The 22,971-nt window shown below is 34.7% G+C and overlaps 2 protein-coding genes across 3 annotated transcripts; one reads left to right on the forward strand and one right to left on the reverse strand.

Annotated features, from left to right (window-relative positions):
* Positions 1-1,871: 1,871 nt before the first annotated feature.
* Positions 1,872-3,530, forward strand: LOC106711988 (sulfiredoxin-1). Its single transcript, XM_014504428.2, has 3 exons — positions 1,872-2,032; positions 2,409-2,536; positions 3,296-3,530. The coding sequence occupies exons 1-3, from the start codon at positions 1,876-1,878 to the stop codon at positions 3,503-3,505; spliced, it is 495 nt and encodes a 164-aa protein (XP_014359914.2). The 5' UTR covers positions 1,872-1,875; the 3' UTR covers positions 3,506-3,530.
* Positions 3,531-7,606: 4,076 nt separating this feature from the next.
* On the reverse strand, positions 7,607-22,901 carry LOC106712025 (protein vav). Of its 2 annotated transcripts, none has more exons than XM_045686713.1 (16): positions 22,534-22,901; positions 20,820-20,995; positions 20,550-20,609; positions 13,894-14,071; positions 11,788-11,958; positions 11,346-11,561; positions 11,152-11,271; positions 10,768-10,884; positions 10,512-10,688; positions 10,244-10,446; positions 9,941-10,058; positions 9,723-9,865; positions 9,195-9,329; positions 8,477-8,626; positions 8,156-8,324; positions 7,607-7,850 (listed from the first exon to the last, which is right to left on the reverse strand). In XM_045686713.1, the coding sequence occupies exons 1-16, from the start codon at positions 22,750-22,752 to the stop codon at positions 7,776-7,778; spliced, it is 2,427 nt and encodes an 808-aa protein (XP_045542669.1). In that variant the 5' UTR covers positions 22,753-22,901; the 3' UTR covers positions 7,607-7,775. The 2 variants fall into 2 exon arrangements, with proteins under 2 accessions (XP_045542669.1, XP_045542670.1); XM_045686714.1 differs by lacking the exon at positions 13,894-14,071 and adding an exon at positions 20,305-20,476.
* Positions 22,902-22,971: the final 70 nt, after the last annotated feature.

The raw sequence follows: 22,971 nt of genomic DNA on the forward strand, positions 1-22,971 counted from the left end.
TATGAACACTTTTTTCGTAATAGAGTATGGCGTATCGCTATAAAGAGTGTTTCAATATGTGGATTTTAACGTAAACCAACAAAGTTGGGCTCACTTCAACGTTACAGGGAGTTTATTGTTAAAAACGTTATAAAAAGTTTACACTGTATTTAGATATTGTAAATTTTGGTTTACAAGTTTAAGTACCATTATTAATAGATTATTTGTGATTTTCAAGAAAATACTAGAAATCGTTTAAGATAACTGTAAAGTGTTGGAACATTGTGATGTAAAGTGGTCGAGGGTTTGCGGAGGGGTTTTAGGGGGGTGGGAAAGGGTCGTTTTGTGTGCAATTTAATATTTTATTAGAAACGGTTGTGTTTACGCACACGAATTATTTTCGTCTTAATCATGGAGTCCTATTAACAATAGCTATTTTATATTAATCTTTTATTTTAACCACTTTTCGTTTGCAGCGAGCAGACGCGCACGTGCGTAGCGTTGTGAGTGTCAGAACTAAATGTTATATTTTTATGAGGTACTACCTTTGTGGCTCTACTATATATTATTTTTTTATGTATTTAGTAAATAAGTTAATTATTTGATTATTTTGTCATCGTTCTTATCGAATATACGAATAATGTAATACGAAATTCAAATGAAATACGAATAACATTTAGTGAATAGTTTGATTACGAGAAAAAAATATTATTATTATATAGAATTAAGTTGATGTGTTCTAAAATCAAGATATCTGAAACAGTATACGATGAAATTTGAAAAATTTTAATAAAAATTAAATAAAATTGCTACCGATTACCGAGAGTGCACCGCCGCAATGTCGACAATACAAGAATATTTCACCAGTGTGTGAGCTGCGCACGAGCACGCGGCGGTGTACGCGACATGTATACGACGACTTCATTGTTATTGCGACCATCAGATTGACTTAAATACATTTTTGTGTAGTTATGTATCGTGTTTTATTTTAAAACCTTTGAAAATGGGCATTATTTAGTCGCATCTACCTATCCTTACCTCCTCCATAACAATATTCACCTTTGATTTTTAAGCATGATCTAATCTAATTTAGCTGAGATTTAATCAAAAGCCAAATAACAATCAGTTTGAACATTTAAATCCCGATGAATTATCATCGGGATTTATATCTGATATATGTATATTGAAATGCTAAAAAACATGCTGCACTGATATTCATAGATAAAATCTTAAAATTTTTGCTATCGCTAATTGTTAGATAGATTTACCACTAGCGGTGCCAAATTAACATATTTTCGAGTAATAATAACTTAAAAAAATATTTGTTGGAATTCGATAACGTTATATGTTCATTTATAATCCTTTGATAGCGATTGTGGTTATGATAATAAATGCAAAACAAGTCACTTCAATAACAAAATATTTTTGTTTTTAACAAAAATCCTCCTTACATGATTTTTCGATACTCAAAACTATGAGAAAATCACCCAATTTTTTTTTTACATTGACTTGCTTCGTCTACGACGTTAAAAAATACGAAGAAGGACCGCTTGTTGTCAACCTTTGATTCCCTGACAAACATCCGCCCCTGATCCTTAGCAGACGACAAAAAAACAACAACAACAATGCCTTGTTATACACTCCTAACCCGAAGATCACCTAAACCCGTAGCCCGAGAATAAGTGACAAAGCAATCCCTAAGTACTAATTACGAGTTTTCAATTTGCGAATGCTTGACCAACCGGTATCTATCCCTTCTATTCATTGTGTGGATAAATCACTCGTTTTGGATAGAAATAATTTAATACAAACTACATCATTTTGTTTGTATATATTTTTATCAGTGTTGTCTTGACCTTCAACTCTATGAGTAAGCAACTTCACGGCGGGCATTCAATGAAAATGACTCGGTTGTCGTTGTCGAGTCAGTTTCGAGTAGACATCATATCAAAGCGGTATTCTTCTGTACATTGTATTATTTTTTTATATTCTTTATTTGTAATGTTAAGATCTATAAATTCTTTATCTAAAATCGTGCCAAGTACACAAAATTGTAAGTAGACAATTTACTATATGAATTGAAATAGTTAACCAATAAAATAGATGACGAAATATGATGAAAAATAAGGAAAACATTTTTTAGTAGTTCTTGTGTTTAACTTTTTTTGTCGAAATTTCAACGCAAAACAAATAATCAAATTTTGTTGCATAGTATCACAGATTATATGACATTAATGTGTATCATAATGAAAAACAATTAAAATGAAAACGATTTCCACGCACTTTGGTTTTTCATGTAAAGGTTCAAGTTTAAAACAATATTTTTGTAATTTTTCTTTAAAACAATACAACTGTAAATAAATCGATAGCTATCATTTTAAATTTATTTATTACCCAAGAAAATTCTTATCAAGTGTGTTGTATTGCAGCAAGAATGACAAGCATACATAGTGCATACATAGAGGAAGTTCACGATGTGCCAATTTCCGTAATCACAAGGCCTTTCGTTCCGGAACTAGATGAAAAAAAAGTACAGTCACTAATGGAAACTATACAAGTAAGCATTTTTTACATTAGCAAAATGTGTTTATTTTTGAATTTATTGATGAACACATGAATGACAAAATAAATTATTTTTTCTCACGCTTGTTAATTTTGTGCCGTCATAAAAATAGGCTGTGAAATTACTAGATAATCGGTATCGTTTTTCAATAAGCTGATAAATGGGGTTTTTATAATTTTTTTACATTTGTCTACCTTCCTTGCTCAAAAACTTCTGTGGTCGAGTCGGCTACAGCTGCACATTTGCTCAACTTTTAATCTTGTTGCTGTTTCTAACACAGTATTATACTTCAATTGGATCTGTTCGTTTTCCCTAAACTGTAGAGTGTAGATTCCCGGACACAGAACCGCAGAGTATTTTTTTTATAAATCACCATAAACAAGTGTTGCAATATCTAAATATACAATAATATCCTAATACCAGATATGTTACAAAATTTATTTTGTAATATTTCTAATTTGTTATTTTGGCTTATCAAGGCATCAAACACGTTGCTAAATAAAAACGTCGCTACAGAATATTATTTTAACTTATTAGCATTCAATAAAGCAAATCCACGCAGTATTTTTGTGTATTTCTTATGTAAATTGACTTTGTAATAATATTAACTCTAGGCAATGTCAATTGTAGGTCGATTGATTTGAATTTTCATACATACTTAACATTTTTGATGCAAATTTTGGTTTGGCGTCTTTTTTAAATTACAAGTTTTCGATGACAACGATTATAAATAAAAGGTTTATAAACTTCTAGAAGGAAGAAGAGGCTGGCAACGTACCTCCAATAGACGTGTTGTGGATCAAGGGCTCAGAAGGTGGTAACTACTACTACAGTTTCGGCGGCTGTCATCGCTTCGCCGCGTACAAGAGACTCAACAGACCCACTATACCTGCAAAACTGATCCGATCCACTGTCACTGACCTGCAGACATATCTCGGCAGCAGCACGCCTAATCTTAAGTAAATGTTAAGCTATTCTACATGTTACATATATATTTTTTTAATTTTTGCATTTTATCAAAGCCATAAACCCTGATTGTACATTAGAGCCACGTTCAATTATGCAGCAAATAGACTTCGAAAATAAATTTCGCTTTTGAGCGTATTTGTATGTAGTAAGCCCATCTATATGTGTTTAAATCTATGGCATAATTTATATATTTATTGTAACAAAGAAATACATGAAGTAATCGCTATGTATGTTTAAAACAGCTTAAGTTTCCTGTATAATAATTTTAATCACTCCCAATTAATACAATTGCAAAAACCTCTATTGGAAAAAGATTTACAAGGGCCAGCTACTTAATAAACTTCTGCCAATGTGAAAATAATTAGAATTTGTAAGTAAAATTTTGTAATATTTATTCAAGAAATGTTTATCAAATTTTTTTTAAATAAAAGATAGAACAAATTAAGTAATTATAATTTTGTAGTATATACATTTTTGAATACAAAATGTGCAAGCGTGTTCCAAATGTCTTTTTTATTTTAGGTATAAGAAAATTATTATTATTATTTTTGTGAACATTTATCACCGTATACTTAATGTTTATTGTTATTTGGTTAAAAAATAAAACAAAGCTTGATTTCTCCAAACGTGTATTTATTTCGGAGTAGTCCTATCTAACTAGAGAACAATGAGATATGCTGTTTTTTTTTATCTTTTTTAATATATTTACAAACGTGAACATAAATAATATAAAAATACATTTATACATTATCATTTTCCCTTCGACCGCTCCTTTGTTTAATAAAGAAATGAACACAAACTAATTTTATTATTGGTACTCGCTGCTACGACCAACAAGAGAAACTTTACGTCTTCATGCTAATATTTAAAAAAAATATTAAAAAATCACATAATATGTGCGTGCTATTGTAAATTTAAAACTTTAGGCCGTTCCGTAAAAAAAACTGTTACAGATTGCAAAATATATTTACATAATTAAATAAATTTTTCCGAAACAATTGTCCTGTTAAAAGGTTTTTTGAAAAATCCTTTTTTTTATACTTTTTAAATAATTCATTAATGTAAAAATAATATTTCATTCACAATTAAAATACAAAGCTCATTTATTTATATCGTTGTAAATAAAATTTTAGATTTTTAAACCAGACGAATCTTTATCCCAAAGAACGGTCCTCTTTCCAACAGAATAGAAAAAATATATATCTTTACGATGCAACAATCATATTTTATATATTCCTTCTTACCTGTACCATTTCTATCCATATAGTAACAACGCCCGATACCACTGACCTCGAAATTACAAAGGACATGCTACAAGTTGTGGTATTTTGTGCCTATATCATTTTCGCCATTTTTGCGCTGACGGTAGCAGTGTTAGAAACTCGAAATAATAGTCAGTCTAATGAAAGAAGCTGTCATTTCTGAGAAGCGACCTGTCCAGTGCATATCTAAACAGATAGAGGTCAGTGCCCAAAACCCTATCATCGTCGGCGCACACAATTTCATCTTCCATATACGCATGAAATATTTTTATATTGAAAAATCGTCCTCACAACTCGACATAAAGCAGCGTTTAAACATTTATTATATATTTTTAAACATTCACTACTAATTATTTTTTTAATACATTGAAGCGTTTAAATATTTTTTTTAAGACATAAAATTTAAATCGTTCTATTGTTATATCTATTTACAATTTATTATGTCGCGTAAGAAGTGGCTGTAACAAAATACCATTTCATAGAAGACTAGACTAGAACGTTGCGTTGTAAAAAAAAAAAACGACTTGACTCTATGGCAATCCTCTATATCTATAGTATTCAATTTTTTTTTACATGTTTCCATTGCGTATACCCACACGAGATACAATGGTCATTCTTACAGCCACTTCTCAAATATGTAAAATTCTAAATTTAAACTTTGACATATAGAAAATATTCTTTCAATATACTTTATCTATGTATGTGGAAGGATATCTGTCATTGTTTTTGTAATTCCCGAGTCCATATAAATACCCTTTGCCTATTTTTCTAATTAATATCTTAAAACGATACATTCATCAATGAAATAGAAAGAATTAAATTCTGTTATAACGTTTAGCACAAACATTTACTTGTATGAAATAGCACAAAAAGTTAGAAGTCTCTGTCACACCTCTTGTTCTCTTGTAAGCTTTCTTCTAGCTCACTCTAAACAAGTACTCTACATATTCGATTAGCATTTTTTTACAGAAATTAAATATTTATTGTACATTTAAAGCATCCTTAATAATTCACACACAATAAAATATCTCATAAATTTGCGACAAATGCAATTTATCTAAGAACGGGTTATATAATACTCGTTGGAATGCATCGATTTTTGTTGTAAATTGAAGTCATAAATAATTGAATAATTCAAAATTTACTGTTATAAATAAGACTGAAAAAAATAAAAAAAACTGAGCCCCTACTACTACTACTACTGTTATAAATACGTCTTCGTTTTTTTAATATTTTTTTAGACAGACAATAATTATGTTAAAGCACCAACTCATTTCCAATTGTCTATGGTTCGCAGTTAAGAATAATGTTCTATGTAACCTTTTCCACGGGTTTGCACTTCACGATTAAATTATACTAAATCAAGAGCGTTTTTTTAAATGAAAACTATAAATAATCGAAAAAGCGAGGAACATTATTCATTGCACATCTATTTGGAACTTTATTGTAATCAATTCAGGGAAATAGTAACAAAATATTGTTTAGTTTGGCACTTAAATCTCACTATAGTTGCAAAATATAATTGTTAAGATGTAAAACAGGCCAGTATTATTTAAAAAAAAAAAACTAATTGATGTAAATTGAGACAGCAGTAAGATTGTGATTTAATCTTGATGCTGAAAATATTCAAGATTTCGATTATCAACAGTGTTGCCATAAATAAATCTGAAATTCCGCTAAAGTTGTCTACACCTGTCAAAACTAAACTGTTAATCTTTTCTTTTTTTAACGGGAATTATTTTAAGCTGGCAACATTTTATTTCAAACATATTTATTACAGAAACAATGGAATATTTTCATACTATATCTTTTATATTTATGACTTATATTACACGGTGGTATATCATGTATTTACAATAATATATTTTGCGCAATATTTCATATGCTAAAGTTACATATATATTTTTAATATGTTTAAAACAACCTTAGTTTAATTAAAATGTCATAATTAATTGTTATTTAGGCAAAATAGAACTGCATTTTGAAAATATACTTCTACTTTACACTAAATTTAAAGCGTTTTATGCACCATCGAATATGTCTATAGTGCTTTTGTTTTTTTTTTAGAAGAGAGAGCATGTTTTAACATAAAGCCAATTTAAAAAAAAAATATTTTCATTCATAACTCCGATTGGTTCTTTTGTTAATTCGTATTCATTTTTTTTTTCCAATTTCATAGAATATTTTCTGATTATTTAATTTATGTGTTCATTCATTTCTATTAAAAAATAAACTTAAACATATATTTTTACACATTAAATAGAAAACAAATTTCTTAAACACTAAAAAATGAATTGAGATTTAACTTGTCCTTCATTGTTTATACAAGGTTTTTTTTTCTTTACAACTTTACATTCACAATAGTGAACATAAGCAAATATTTCCATGCATTAAAATAGCAGCCTATTTACTCAATTTAATAAAAAATAACTTATTATATCTAATCCATGTCTAAAATATCAACATTCATATAATCTTGTATTACTAAAGTTCGCTTGTCAATTTGCGAATTCATCTTAAAATATGTTTATTTTCAAACAGATATGACTTTTACGTAGTGAGAGCTATTTTTTTTTATCATAGATTAAATATATTCTAGAGTAGACTTTGACATAATTTTTTTTGTCTCTGGTTTTAAAATATACCATTTCATTAAGTCAAGAAGAATTTATAAGTAAAGGGTGACATCAAACAACACTTACTCGTAACAATTCAAGTACCTTCACTAACCCAAGCGTATGAATTTACTCGGCCAATTCCAATATAGTCTTTTTAAATTCACAATAATTGCCAATCTTGAAGTACCTTCTAAAAAAAAAACTATCTGCCGCCACAAAACCAAACCTTTAACGGTTTACATGCAATTGTAACCGCTATTCTAATCCCCTTGTTACTAAATGGGCGTGGTGAAGGGGCGTGGCTGTGGGCGGGGCTTAGACCAGGTCGCCATCACTTGGGGGCGGGACAAAGTGTAGCTCGCGCTCGGCGAGGCAAAGCTGGCATCAGTCCAGTGCCCCGATACATTCAGGCTCCTCTCGCACACACTCCTTCGGGAAATATCCCGATCTGTTGTCATCCTGTGGACATAATACATTGTAATTTAGTTAAATAAAACACGCCTAATTTTACCTAATAGACGCCTATTAATAATTTTTTGATCATATGCTATCTTATATATAAAATTCTCGTGTCACGGGGTTCGAACTTGAACTCCTCCAAAACGGCTTGACCCATTCTCATGAAATTTTGTGAGCATATTCAGTAGGTCTGAGAATCGGCCAACATCTATTTTTCATAATACCCCCCCCCAACTTTTTTTTTAACTGCGCGCGGACGGAGTCGTGCGCGACAGCTAGTATTAATATATATAAGTTGAGTAGACCTTGTCTAAAGTCCTGCCCTTCCACCAGCCGCGGCTGTCGCCCTCCTTGCTGAGCACCAGCAGCTTGGCGCCGGGACGCAGAGCGAGCTGAGATGACTCCAGCGGCCGGAAGTCATGGATCACAGTCGCCACAACGCGACGGAACGGCCAGCGCAGATTCGAGTTTAAACTGAAATTATATCAAATTTATTTAACAAAAGGCAAAGATTATTGTCAAGATTAAAAACTTTTCTTTATGTTGTTTGAATGAGGCCTAAATTAGTCAATGTAAATTATACGTTCTCCACTATTTAAGTTAAAACTAAACGAGCTATATCTCACCCGACAAAGTTCTCTGCAAGACTGGTGACCTCGTAGTAGGAGACGAGCTCGACGACGCTGCGGAAGAAGCGCGACTCCGACAGATAGTAGTGCGGCACCTGGTCTATGGGCTTGCGACACACGCGCATGTGCTTCACCGTGTTGTCCGTTCTAAGGCAATAGACAACAAGGTTTAGTTAAGGCCTAAGAAAGGAAATAAGAAAATTAAAAACAATAAAGCAAAAATGTCCCTAATTTTCGCAACAAATTTTGAAGCTATATTCAAAATCTACTAGTCTTCTAGTTATTTAAAAAAAAAATGGGACCCATCTGCAAGCACTTCCTTTCGATTAAAATATTTTTTATCAAAATCGGACCACCAGGGGCGGAGATTCGCGGTAACACACATAAAAAAAAATACAGTCGAATTGATAACCTCCTTCTTTTTGAAGTCGGCTAAAAATCAATCCGTTCAAACATCGCAACACAATAAGAAAAAAACTACCTTTATAAATTTTAATATTATTACTGATCATTGCAACGTTGATCAAAGAGGTCTTTTATGTTTACCTATATTGAATAGACTCCTAAACTATTGTACCTATGTAAAAAATTATTTCACTATTGCAAGCTACATTATCCTAAGGTGACATAAGCTATATTTATTACTAGATTTTTTTTAATTCGAACTGCAATTGGTGAAAATGTGAACATGACCAACGTGTAGGGTAATACTTACTTTAAGGAGAGGGCATAGTGTGTGTCGGTGGGTGAGTGCAGCGCGGCGCGAGGTCGCACACGCAGTAAGAACGTTCCGTCCACACGACGCTCGAGGCGAGCTGTCGCCGTCTCACGACCCATCTCACCAACATACCTAACATATACCTTTATATATATAGCATATATACCTATATAGCAACATACCTTTACAAACATAGGGAAGGGGAAGTGGATTTTGCGGAAGAGGGGACGCATAGGAAGGAGAAATATCTTCTTTCTATGCGTCCCCTTCTCCGTTGATTAAAGGTAGGCAACGCATTTGCGGATGTCTATGGGTAACGATCACCGGGCTATTTCGGCGAATCCAGGTGGCCGTTTGCTCGTTTGCCACCTTATGGTATAAAAAAAATCATAATATCATTTCAAAAGAAACTGTTATGGTCCTTCGAGTAGGATTTTTTTAATTTTAATACAAAAATCTGTAGAATTTAATTTAGTATTATTAAATAAAAGTTGTTGTTTTTTGAAGTGTTAGAAATATTCTGACCACATGTAGTAGTGCAGCGCCTGGTCGGGCTGGTGCGAGTGCGGCGGCAGCGGGGGCGCAGGCGCCAGTCCTCCGCCGCAGCGCCCCGACAGCGCGATGCAGTCTTTGTGCGCGCACGCATTACACACCGAGCACAGATACCCCTGTATGGATATCACGTGACATTAGTTGGACTTATATTACTTAAAGATGGTGTATAACTAAGTTATGTTACTTACCTGAAATATTCTGCCCTTAAGGAACTTGGAGCAGTGATGGCAGGTGGCGGGCTTGTCGAACGTATGCAGCACGAACTTATGGTTGGTGCTGCGGCATCCGGAAGGTTCCAGATTGTCTCTATAAACGACACGCAAAATATAAGTAACGTACATAATCAAATTCCTTGCTTGATTAAATGTTTACAACAAACTTTATTGCGACTTGAAGTTAGCTGCGAATGAATTTCTGCTCAGAGAGCGAGAGATAATTCACATTGTGTTCATCGCAACGCCTCGTACGAAATAACCTGTTTACCAACTTACATGGCATCTCTAATGGCCTTGATCCACTTGCGACGGCAGTCGTCAGTGCGTGCGTACAACGTGAAGGTGGCGCGCTTGTTGCGACGCACGAGGTAGAAGTGCGCCGCCCACCGCGACTCACCGCGGAGTGTGCGTCGCGCGTTCGCCTCCTCCACGCGGTACTCCGCCAGCCGGACCCCAATGCGATACGAGTACTGATTATCCTACACACAAACATACACTGAAAATTCTGAAATATCTTCTATATCTTTTTCAAAATTCAACTGACCTTGACGGGTTTGCAGAGCAGCATAAGCTTATCGAAGACGAAGACGTATCGGGAGCGCAGTTTCTGGTCCTCGTGCGCCTTCACCTTGAGCTCGCCGTCGAGTAGCAGCCGGCCGTACGCCGCCAGTCCCGCGCCGCATGCCCCCAGCTCGCCGTACTCCCAGTCTATTATGCTCTCCTGGTACCGCAAAATATTGAAAATCATTTAAAAATTTGCAAAACTCATAGAAGATATTTATGATAGAATGCTGTTATACCTGTACTTTGGAAAGTAAAGCTAATACTTCGCTGTCTCTCTTCACCTCGTTGATATATTGCGCCACATCAACCATTGCTTCTTTCGCGCGCTCCAGCCCACGGAAATCTTCATGGTTCTGCGATACATATTGTGCCAGAGTTATATATGGTAGGTAAAGTACTCGAATGGCGGCTTAGTACAGATCGACGAAGCGTGGGCAGGCCTCCCGCAAGATGGACCGATGATCTGGTCAAGGTTGCGGGAGTCTCCTAGATGTGGGTTGCACAGGACCGATCATCGTAGCGGTTTTGGGAGAGGCCTATGCCCAGTGGGCGTTACGAGACTGAATAGATAGAGCATTTTGTGCCTTAAGTGTAGGAATAGTTTAATATGATTTTTGTACCGGCTGCGTCTCGTGCACCAGCTTGTCGAGCAGAAGATGGTACTTGAGCACGCGCTGCATCGGCACCGACAGTATGTCCCGCAGCTGTATACGACCATCGCTGTGTTCCTTCTGACATTTCTGGAAAGCAAACTTCGGTTGCTTATGCGTTTATTTATTTGTACAATGTAGATAGTAGCCTGATGTTTCTATACCACTAGTTGTTTAGCGAATGTGTTGTCTCTGGCCTCGAGGGTCTTGAGCGTGTCCTGTGCGTGTGTAAGGTTGGAGCAATAGTCCCCGTAGAGCAACAGCCGCTCGCGCCACGCTAGGAACACGTCGGCGAGCCGCGGCGCACCCCCGCCCGGCACACAAGCTTCCGTCGCCAGCCGAAGCTGACGCAGCAAGCCGGAGTGTGTCTCGTGCAGCTCCTAATCACGTAAAACAGTTCCTTCTATGAAGTTCTATAAGTTCTTTTGTCATTGAAAACTATAGAAATACTTCAACGTATTTAAGGGTGATGTTTACTAATCCAAAAGATTTTCGCGTCCATTTCAGTTCATAACTTTTATTGATTTCCTTTAAAGTGCCTTGTTGTGTGTGCGATTTATTACTAGCTTCAAATTTCACTGTATGTAATTTATAGAAAATTCTCACCTTTATACCAAAGAAAATAACTTGCAAATCTTGAGGTTTGAGGTACGGTGTCAACGGCCTCAGGAAGTATTTAATTATTTTACTCAGTACGTCGACGTAATTGCATTCCGTGTCTACGAGCTCCCTTATAACGTAATCTCTCTTCTCTAGACTGTGCGACGATGTTGCCAGCTGAAACACACAAAAGGGTTATTATACTCTTTGTTTTTACAAATGAAAGTAAAGCATGCATTGAATTAGAAACATTCAAATTAAAAATTAACCATTCTAAGCGTACTTTTACGAAACATTGTAACTACGAGCTATCTAGACTACGAGGCGAATAAAAAAATAATGATACCAGAAATAATGAGCGAATGAATAATTCACTGTATGGACGGAATGCCGTGCGGAACTTTTACTCGTCAGCCGCTGCGTTGCGGTTCCTAAAGCCGCGTTCACATTTGTCTGACGTGTTGTGTCGTGATGCTTTGTGTCGTGATGGCTACTGTTCACATCTATGTGACGCGTTATGACGCATTTTTAATCAGTTCCGTTATAGCTCTCAGAGAGTTTACACATTCGCAATGTTTTTTCATGAATCATCCGATTCGGATTCAGATTATGAAGAAGATATGCAGTTATTGGCACTGGCAACACTTCTAATAAAACAAAAAAAGAGAAGAAGATATTGGATACATCCAGTAAATACAAAAAGATAGTTTAGTTTTAATAGATTGATCCTTATATTGTTTACATTTTGTATCATAAATCGCTTTATATTGTCGTACGTACTCGATCAGCTCGTCGTCCATACCTTCTGACGCGTCACAACACGACACGTGCGCGTGCACACTAGTCCGACCCGCTGTGTCGTGTCGCTGCGCCGTCCCCCGCACCTCACCCAACTGACGCGGACCGGGATCGCTACTGACGCGACACGACACAAGCCATCACGACACACTGCGTCAGAGAAGTGTGCACGCAACCATATTAATTGTATGAGACCGATACCTTTCTGACGCATCACGACACAACACGTCAGGCAAATGTGAACGCGGCTTAACTCACTCGTGAAATTTCTTTTTCCCGTACGTTTCGTCACGCCGCCGCCGCCGCCGAAAGTTGTTCAATTTTATCGCAAACGTTGCCGAATAGTTTTCGTTATTTGCTAACAGTTTTTCTTTTACTTTCAATTTCGCGACCCGTTCGCTCGTAATTGAATTTCGTAACGTTACTTTTCACTACGACAATGATTTTTATTTTCTATATTTCGTAACCAACCTTTTGTAATTGTTTTGGTCGATTTTTTATATTATCAACCCATTATTTCTGGTAACACTACTCATACTTAACAAAGCCATGTGTTGCCTTAAATAAAAAAAAGCATTGACTACTAAATAAATTAAACTATTATTAACTGATGCCAACTTATGTAAACTTGAATTAAAAGTGTAACTAGAAATATCAGTTAGTAGGATAGTAAGTTTGTTTCAGTTAGAGGACACAAAAATAACTTAAGTCTATGTTAGTTACATAAAATGTAGAGTTATGTTAACAAGTCATATTCAGTACTTTGAAGCTAATCAAATTAACATATGAAAGATGTTTTATTTAATAGTAAATTTTTGTTTTCTTTTACAGCAAACATTTATGTATGTAAGTTTAATAGCATGTTGTTTATAACAATTTTAATGGAGATTATTATATTATTTAGTATTTAAAGGTTAAACTATACATCTTAAACATAAACAACGTAACTGTATTTTTTATACTGCAATTAACAATGAGAATATTACACTGTTTTGTAATAAATTTCTGAAGGTTTTTAAGCTTAAGTAATATAAAATAAAGTTTCCAAATACTAAAGACACAAGAACTAAAGAGTTGAAGTTCTGTCATCTATTTTTAATATATTTTAAGACATTCCATTAATTAGAGGTTGTTTTTTTTTGGTTAAAAAAACTGTTATTGTCTTTGCATTTAACGTTGATAAGTTGGTACAATAATTGCTAGTAAATTATATAGACAATTAAGCAATATTTAGATATTCAAAATTTACATTAAGACAACACACGTCTTTTATAAATCAAATTGAAAAACAAAACCAATATAATGCAGGCGTACAGCGAAAGCGTTGTTCTGCAGCGAATGGACGTGAGCGGCGTGCGCGTGGGGCGCATGCGCATGCGTCGGCGCCGGCTTGAGCGCGCACAGGTCGCGGTAGATCTCCTCGTCTCGGATGCGCGCGCAGTAGCTCGTGTACTCGCTCACTTCAGGCACACGCGGCGGGCACGCGACGCCGCTGCGCACGCCGAACACACACACACATCAAACACGTACGCTCTAACAGCCCCCACCACATGCCCCACCCACCCTAGTACTCAACGTTCTAACTGCTCGTTGATTGCATACGACACATCAAACAACCCCAATACTAACAACGCCGTAGGTTTTAATTACGTTTTACAATCTTTACAGTTTACAAAGTAGGTTACGGATATTGGTTTTCTTGGAAGTTTCAGACCACCAATAGGACTGCACAGTTCTCACTCTCAAAAAAATGTAAGCACAAAGTAAGATTAAAGTATTTTTTTAATATAGCAATGTTACGGCTTACTAATTTAAGATGTCCACATTAGTAAATTATAATAACTATTAAGATTGCTTTACATAGAAATTAATTAAATACGCCGTTTACAATTATTACGAGAACGTAACAGTATTCTTTCGTATTCTTTTGATACAGATTAATAATTTTATATAAAACCTATTTATAATAATTTCAGATTTAAATGCTCAGACAAAATATGTAGGATAAATCACTCTATGACAATCGTAATCTAGAATGTTACTGTACTTTATAATACCCATATTCCTCAATAACCATAAATACAACGAGTAATTACCAAGAACTATCGTAAAACGTAACATTGGTAACGATTAAATTTTATAGTAATAAACGTGCACTATAAAAAATGACCTTAGTGGAGCTCGACCTTCATATAACAACCCATTTTGGCAAAAGCGTATATTGACATCACTATTGCAAGGGCAAGTGTATACTGACCTACATTTAGAAAGCGCTCGAAATAAATTATATCAACGACAGGCGAACATCCGAACGGAATTCTGATACCTCAGCGGATGTACTACAGTTGTGACAAGGGATGTACGATCCAGGGACTTTCTATGTCAAAATTATGCTTAAATTGACGACAAACTTAAATAAAAATAATAACTTATTTAACAATTATAAAGGTTTATCTCTTTACTAGTGAATTATGAATCTGTTCATTGTACTAAGATCTTACTTTATAGTCAATATACGATATTAGCGTTAAGAGTAAATATTTTGGGTAAACCACTAATTTTTCATTTATAACTCATATTTTTCGTTACTTTATATAGTCTTCAAAATCCTTTTGTAAAAATCAATAATATGTTTAAGTTATCGTAAAAATGATAAACCGTTTAAAGCATGTGGGGGAAAAGGACATACATGTCGAGTATTTGCCTACATCCAGTACATCCGTGCACTAAATTATGTCACCTCACAACTGTATAATGTCAACCAAACTTTATGGAGGTTCGCTATTTCGCACGAGATACACGCAATAGAATTTTAGGTATGTACGGAATGAAAAGGAATGCGGGGGCGGGACACCGTTGCTGAAAGTTTTCTCCAGTCGTAATGAACGAACTGACATTAAAGTTTGAAGCTCATAATACCTAGCGTCTAAACTGGCGCGTAAGTACTAGGGTAAGTGTATTAACGGGACTAGCGTCTTCCGCGAACGGTTCGAACCAAATTTAGACAGGTATGCGACAGAAATAACACAATTTAGTACAGCGGAAAACTAAACACTTCAAGGCTTAGTAATTCTCATGTTCTCAATAATTTAGATGTATTTTTAAACAAACTTATGTCCTAAATAAAAAAAAAACTTACTTTTCTATGTTCATTAATTTGTAAAAAAGTCAAAGTTTTTTTTAATATAAACTATGAATAGATAATCTTATTTGCAATCTTCGTTATTCATAAAAATATGCCAGCTATTATCTCGTCACGCAAACTTAGTCGGAACGAATTCGGTATGACATTGAAATTTGACGTCAGAAGTGTTACAAAAATACATATACGAAAATATTATCGGATGTAACCATTGCCGATTATGAATATATACAACAAAAGAATGTACTTTTAAAATGAAGTGGTAGCAAAGGACGATGTATTGGAACTCCAATTTAATTCCTTTAAATGAAAATCATATAGGTCTTCTTTGCATTGTCTGCTAACAACAGTTTGCAATGCAGTGGGTCGAAAGAAAATACTGTGCCACCGCCCACGATATACAATTATTTCATCTAATTAAAGCTTGTGACAAAAAAAATAATAGTTTAACAATTCTGTCCTTTAGCCATCTCTCCAAGACATACTTTGTCGACTTTTCCTTACTTACAAAAGAAAACAATAATGTAAATAAAAAATAACATATATGCGAAATCTAGCCAAAGTACTGAATTTAACACGTTGGGGATATATCGTGACACACGCTACCAAGCGATTAAAATTAACCCATGCGAGAGTAAGCCTCTTTCATTCGTCTTCTACAACAGGGATTTGTCAGCCCAAAACACAGCCATGACAATTTTATATGCCGTTATACATGGAATATATTCCGCAATGTTCAAATAACCCCCGTGAGTGTTCCTGGAATACTATCATGTAAGAACTTAAGACACATTTATCGTTATACTTCGAATTGTGATAACGTACAGAAAACTCGCTCTTATCAACAGTATAGTCATTTTATATGTAAAATAAATAAAGAATGCAACACAACTTTATTTTAAAGTGGAGAAGTTTTTTTTTAATCTAAATTGCCAGCGTAAAAGAAAGTTGTGTTAGTTACACCATTTATAACTCAAGAACGGCTGAATCGATTGGACTGAAAATTGGTGGGCAGGTAGCTTAGAACCAGGAATAGGACATAGGATAATTTTTACCCCGTTTTCTATTTTTTATTCTGCGCGGACGGAGTCGCGGGAAAAAGCTAGTAAGTTATAAATTACATTGATAACTTAATCTACTTTTCATTGACCGAAGAACGAAGTCAATTGACCCAAGATTGAGTGAGGTGATCTCTCTTAGTGTGAGGTTTGTATTTTAAAACTAGCTGTCACCCGCGACTCCATCCGCGCTTAATTAGTTAATTAGTAGTCTATTTGTCCTTCCAGGCTATATTCTACAACTATGCCAAATTTCATTGAGATCCGTTGGGCCATTTTTAAACACCTTCTAACATCCATCCATCGCCGTTAAAATATCATTAAGAAGAAAGATAATCTGTTGCTTGTTGCAATATTTAAACAAAAGAAAGTACAATGCAGACTACATAATAAAATAGACAAATCTTTTAGCAAACGATTTCTACCATTCTTTATTAAATTGTAACCCTTGATCTTTTCCATGAAACCATTAAGGTTCGCAATCGAACCACTCACCCACGCTCAACCCCGAAGGACGGCGACGTCGAAGAGACGGATCAGACGCGGAGGCGTAAATGTCAATGCTATAGTATAAAGCATCGTAATTAATCTGCCAGCCTTTATATCTCTCCTGAGACTAGAAATCCATTAAGAGGATTAAAATTAGATCGGACAGGAATAAAGTATCAATTACATTTAATAAATAACTTCAGGTTAGCTTCTAAAAATGCTGTAAACAAAATTCGCCTAATATTCAAGTTGGTAAGAGAAATGTATTTGGACCTGGCAAACATTTCCATTAGATAAAGGTGATTCAGAATACGACGTGGCTGTGCACTAAACTCTTTCAATACTCTTATTATTTTACGAAGAAAATGGAATATTGTTAATACAAATGCCATATAATATCTTATAAATTATATCATTAACAATAATACATAAAAGGTGAGGTATTCGAGTGAGTGATTTAATCACGTTGCGTCGATATAAAAGTGCACTTAGTGAATTCAGCGCAACACGTGGGCGTCGGCAGGGTGGCGCGGCTGCGGACCGGGGTGGGGGCGCGTGGCCCTCACATGATTCGATTTTCTCAATTTATAGCCGCAGGGAGAGTGGACAAGATACAAATATATGCTTTCACAAACACCGTAAATTATTTTTGTACAATGTTTTACCAAAAATATACAAAAAAAAAAACTCTATGAACATTCATCTGGACAAGAGACGACAATAGTATTGATAAAAGAGTTTGCAAATATTGTTTTGTATGATTTATGTATTTGCATTATTTCTCATAGAATTCTAGACATAATTTCACGAGGTCGACAGTGTTTGTTACCAAAACCAATCTTTAATGCTAATGTTAAGAAAAATCGTATAATTTGAAATTGATGCCAAGAGAACAAAATCTTATTAAAAAAGGTAACTAATTAAAAGCAGATTTGCCTTTGTTTTTTTACTCTGAATCAAAAAGCGCTTTTGTTATTGCGAAGAAAACAGGTATCAGTGATTTCCAGTAAATTGGTTTTATTATTAATTCTTTAATCAAATCACGATGTTTTTTCTATAAATAAAACATAATGGACGGAAAATTCCGACGAAACATTTTGCTCGGCGAATTCTTTAGTAAACAACCAATACATTTTGCTTTCATCAGCGAAACCATAGACTAACAGATTTATATATAGAAATAGACAAATTTTTGTAAAGGTATTGTCTAACGAAAAAATAACGAACCGTGTATATTTAGAAGACAAAGTTGCTCATGATCCACACATAACAACAAAATGAGATTTGCTATTTTGATAGACAGAGAAGCTACACCAAGCTTCTCTTCTTTTCTCTTATACTTTCAAAGAAACCGTGACTATATGAAGCAAGAACATCTGTAGTACAGAAGATTGAGATTCTTCCCAAAACTAGTAAATATTAAGCTGACCACAATTCCTTAATCAAAAGCACGTATTGATGCTAAATTCACTCTGACATGAGTTGAATGCATTCAGCAATGCTTCCGCTGCAACAAGAATGTTATAACTAGAGGCCAGTGTTGCAGTGGCCACTGGTAAAGAAAGTAAGCCGTTGCCACGTGCGCGCTCATAATGTTAGATCATTATCATACGGGAGCCGACTGTTGATGTCGACTGAACGCACATCGCACATCCGGCAACTCGGCACGCATGTGACACACTCGCAAACACTACATTCATTATTTATATGTATAACTAGCTGTTGCCCGCGACTCCGTCCGCGCGCATTTAAAAAAACTAAATGGGGGGGGAGGGTTTATGAAAAATAGATGAGTTTCGGAGGAGTTCAAGTTCGAACCCCGTGACACGAGAATTTTATATATAACTTGTTTCGCAACTGTGTATACTTAGGAAATTATCATCGAATATATTAAATATTAAAATACATACAAAGGGAGATGGAACATTACTCTAATATCGAGTTGTTGATATAGATAAGGCGTTGGTTTCTGAGACCAAAATTTCTGTATAAAACAAACCGTCATCCCTGTCATCATCTATATCTATATATATAAAAGAAAGTCGTGTTAGTTACACTATTTATAACTGAAGAACGGCTGAATCGATTTGACTGAAAATTGGTGGGCAGGTAGCTTAGAACCAGGAAAAGGACATAGGATAATTTTTACCCCGTTTTCTATTTTTTTATTCCGCGCGAACGAGTCGCGGGTAAAAGCTAGTTATTGATAAAACAGAGATAACAATATGTTTTAAACGGGGATTTTGGTCTCAGAAACCCACACTAATCAATCTGCGGTCATTCATCCTGTGAACGGCCGAGCGAAAATAATTTAGATTATTTTTATTCCTCAAACTCACTGATTATTTTTATAACTTATCGTTTCTATTTCTGCCCAAATTAAATATTTACGACATGATTTTAAAGCGTACGCAGCAATATTCATTGAAGACTGAGATATAGACGAGGGGGGCGTTGGGTTTGCGTTTTCTACACACTAGTCTATTTTAAGCAAGTGTATTCCATGCAGAACGGCGTAAACAAATTTGAGAGATGTAGCAGCTGCTACGATTCACACACCGGCGCACGCAGACCTTCGCGCCATTCGGACTACCACGGCTTACGCAACTTTTATCAACGTACGTTTCCACGGCTGTAAAACTCATATAAAACTTATATTGTCTCTTATTCATCGTGAAATATGTTTTACAGGTTTTTCGGCAGTTAAATTTCACGTTCAAGGAGACAAGAATTTTTATTGGAAATTACATTACATAATTCAAATTTATTAGTTTATTTACTGGCGAAGAGACAGTGGTCATTATGAAAATCCTTAAAGCAATCACAACAATGTGACATAAATGCGTCTAAGTTAAAATGTCACTATGTAAATGTTTAAAAACAACTTGCAGTAAATATATTCAAAATGATTATAGTACAACCGGATAGAATAATCAGTGTTGACCACAACCTTACGTAAGGCTGCATAACATTAACATTTCCAAGGCGCGTGCGCTAGTGTGTGAACACAGTAAGAATGTAAAATGGAATGGCCACCTCGGGCATGGCAGAGGTGAACTTGACATAGCACAGGTCTTCATATATCTCCTCGACTCTGTCCTCGCAGGTCGCACTGGGTATTGTAAACTGCACCCAGGGTACTTCGGCGGGCCTCTCCTGAGGCTCATTGCCAGCATATTGTGCCACTTCGAGGGACATATTCGCGCTACTATAATTTGATAATGTATTACATAGAATCATTGAGTGGTAACTGTTATAAACTATAACATAAAAGTACTTACACAGATTGCAGATCTTTGTATATATCTTCTTCGGATTGCGTCCGATGAGCTGAGAATGGCCTGCAATTGAATTAATCAATTAAAAATCAAACCTTTCCAGAAAACTGCGTATTTACATACATTTTCTGTAAATTTAAAATTTGTTCTTAGTACTCATGTTCGCAATAAGAGCGCATTCTTATAATAGACATAAGAATAGTTATATATTAATTTCTTGAAATAAACATTCTAACCATTGAATAATACATAATTTGCAAATTATCAACTTACTTAACATTTTTAGCCAATGACTTAGGGCACTGGCTGAGTTTAGCCAGAGTGCACAGCACTCTGTGGAAGTTGGAGAGATCAAAGAGCATTGAAGGATCAAAGAGATCTGTTTCTCGTAGCTCAAAAACTTCATGACATGTTCGCAGAAATACTTTAATGTTCCTCATGCATAGAAACTGTAAATAAATAATTTCCTATATTAAAATTGTTTAACAAATATATGATGAGGGATTATTATTATAGCAATCAAAGTTAAAGGTAACTTATCAATCACAACTAAGTAATTAACTAAATAACATAATTTTATACTTATTTTCCTGATGTTAAATATACTAAAAAGCCAATAGTAATCCTATATATGTTTTTACAAAAACAACAAGATTACAACCAGTAAATATAAATAACTTGTAATAGTTTTCCCTTACTAGTACAATTTTTTTTAAACATCAGAATACTAGCTGTGGTCCAAACTGTCTTCAGACAGAAGAAAAAAAAACTTAATTAGTAGCCCAGACTATGATCCACAACTATGCCAATTCTTATTGTGTTCCCTTGACCTTTTCTGGAGATACCTTCTAACAAACATCCATCCATATGCATCCAAACAATCACATTTATAATTAGTAAGAAATAAGATATAAAGGTCAACTTATTTTTATAGTAATATGACTTCCTCACCAAAAGAAATCAATTAAATAATACAAATAAGACTTCAATAAAACTTAATTAATTTTTAAGTATTTTTACTAATATAGTGAAGATTTTCACTAAATATTGTACCTTATGGTCATTGTATTTCCTGACAATCATCATTTTGAGCAAACTCTTAGAGAAATGCTTCCGTAAACTGACAGAATTTTCCTTGCTACATAATATAAGAGAATTAAATTGAACTTAATGACACAATTAAAAATGTTTACAGATGTGAAATCCTAGAATTAAGACCAATTAAAATCTAATATATAAAATTCTCATGTCACAGTTTTTGTTGCCATACTCCTCCGAAACGGCTTGACCGATTCTCATGAAATTTTGTGAGCATATTCAGTAGGTCTGAGAATCGGCCAACATCTATTTTTCATAACCCCCCCCCATTTTTTAACTGCGCGCGGACGGAGTCGCGGGCGACAGCTAGTTATCTATAGATAACTACTGACATTTTAACCTTATAATTGATATGCAAAATTCTAGACATACTTCTTGTGTAGTAATAATAGTCTCTGTACAATTAACATATGAATAAAAAATATATAAGTCAATCTAAAAGTTATCAGGAAATGCTAACTACAGTTGAATGTGTAGATGCTATCACTGTTGTAAATAGAGTGAATATGTAAATGTAATACAACCTCATTCATTCATGCCACTGATAACAGTAGAATATATTCATTGAATTGTAATACTTCAACCAAACATGAATGGGACCAAACACTACTCACTACTGCATACATAATTAACATCCATGTGATATATATGGAGAATACTGTTCAACCAGGACAGTTTTATAATAATTTTTCTTTAAAGATATTTTTTAGTAAGTTATAAATGGGATGTTTAATGTATGACATTAAACATAACTAAAGAGCATAAAAACTCCAATTTCTGAAGAAACAATAGATAATTTAAATATGTTATCAACGACGATAGAAACCATTAAGGCATATTTTATTGATTTTTTTTAGTACGCAGATTGCGATCTTTTTTGCTAGCATACCTGAGCCATTTGCGGTCTTTGATTTACATCCTTCATATCGATACAGCCAGGATGCAATACGTTTAATAAATTGCAAAGTAAAACACCGTCACGTAACGTATAAGCCAAATCGTGTATAGTACTCGTCTCCCAATTTGCCTTGTGGTCCGGACGCAGCAAGCCACATCTCGTCAGCCAGGACGCGCACTCGCGCCACAGTTCCTCGCCGCCAGCAGCCATTATTTACACACACACTACACTGCACATCGATAATATCTGCAGCAAGCACTGCTTTTTAATAATCAACAGGCCATTATTAACAAGGGTTAATTGATAATTGACATACAAATTGATACAACAAACACGACAACCTCCTCCGCTGGATAAAATAATTTTGACAACTGATTCTCAGTGTAGCCAGAGTGAAAAAATGACACTTGTGGCTTTCAAGATTAGTCA

The sequence above is a fragment of the Papilio machaon genome, chromosome 3 (genome assembly GCF_912999745.1).
Source record: "Papilio machaon chromosome 3, ilPapMach1.1, whole genome shotgun sequence".
In the NCBI taxonomy this organism is placed as follows: Eukaryota; Metazoa; Arthropoda; class Insecta; order Lepidoptera; family Papilionidae; genus Papilio; species Papilio machaon.

What these genes read in the sequence shown, in the direction of transcription:
- LOC106711988 (XM_014504428.2), top strand. Translation starts at nt 1,876, where the DNA reads ATGAAAATGACTCGGTTGTCGTTGTCGAGTCAGTTTCGAGTAGACATC. An exon ending in CGTGCCAAGTACACAAAATT is followed by an intron (nt 2,033 to 2,408) that starts GTAAGTAGACAA and finishes GTTGTATTGCAG; the next exon opens with CAAGAATGACAAGCATACAT. An exon ending in CACTAATGGAAACTATACAA is followed by an intron (nt 2,537 to 3,295) that starts GTAAGCATTTTT and finishes ATAAACTTCTAG; the next exon opens with AAGGAAGAAGAGGCTGGCAA.
- LOC106712025 (XM_045686713.1), bottom strand. Translation starts at nt 22,752, where the DNA reads ATGGCTGCTGGCGGCGAGGAACTGTGGCGCGAGTGCGCGTCCTGGCTG. An exon ending in TACAAAGATCTGCAATCTGT is followed by an intron (nt 14,072 to 20,549) that starts GTAAGTACTTTT and finishes CGGCGTGCGCAG; the next exon opens with CGGCGTCGCGTGCCCGCCGC. An exon ending in AAGGCCATTAGAGATGCCAT is followed by an intron (nt 10,059 to 10,243) that starts GTAAGTTGGTAA and finishes TGTCGTTTATAG; the next exon opens with AGACAATCTGGAACCTTCCG.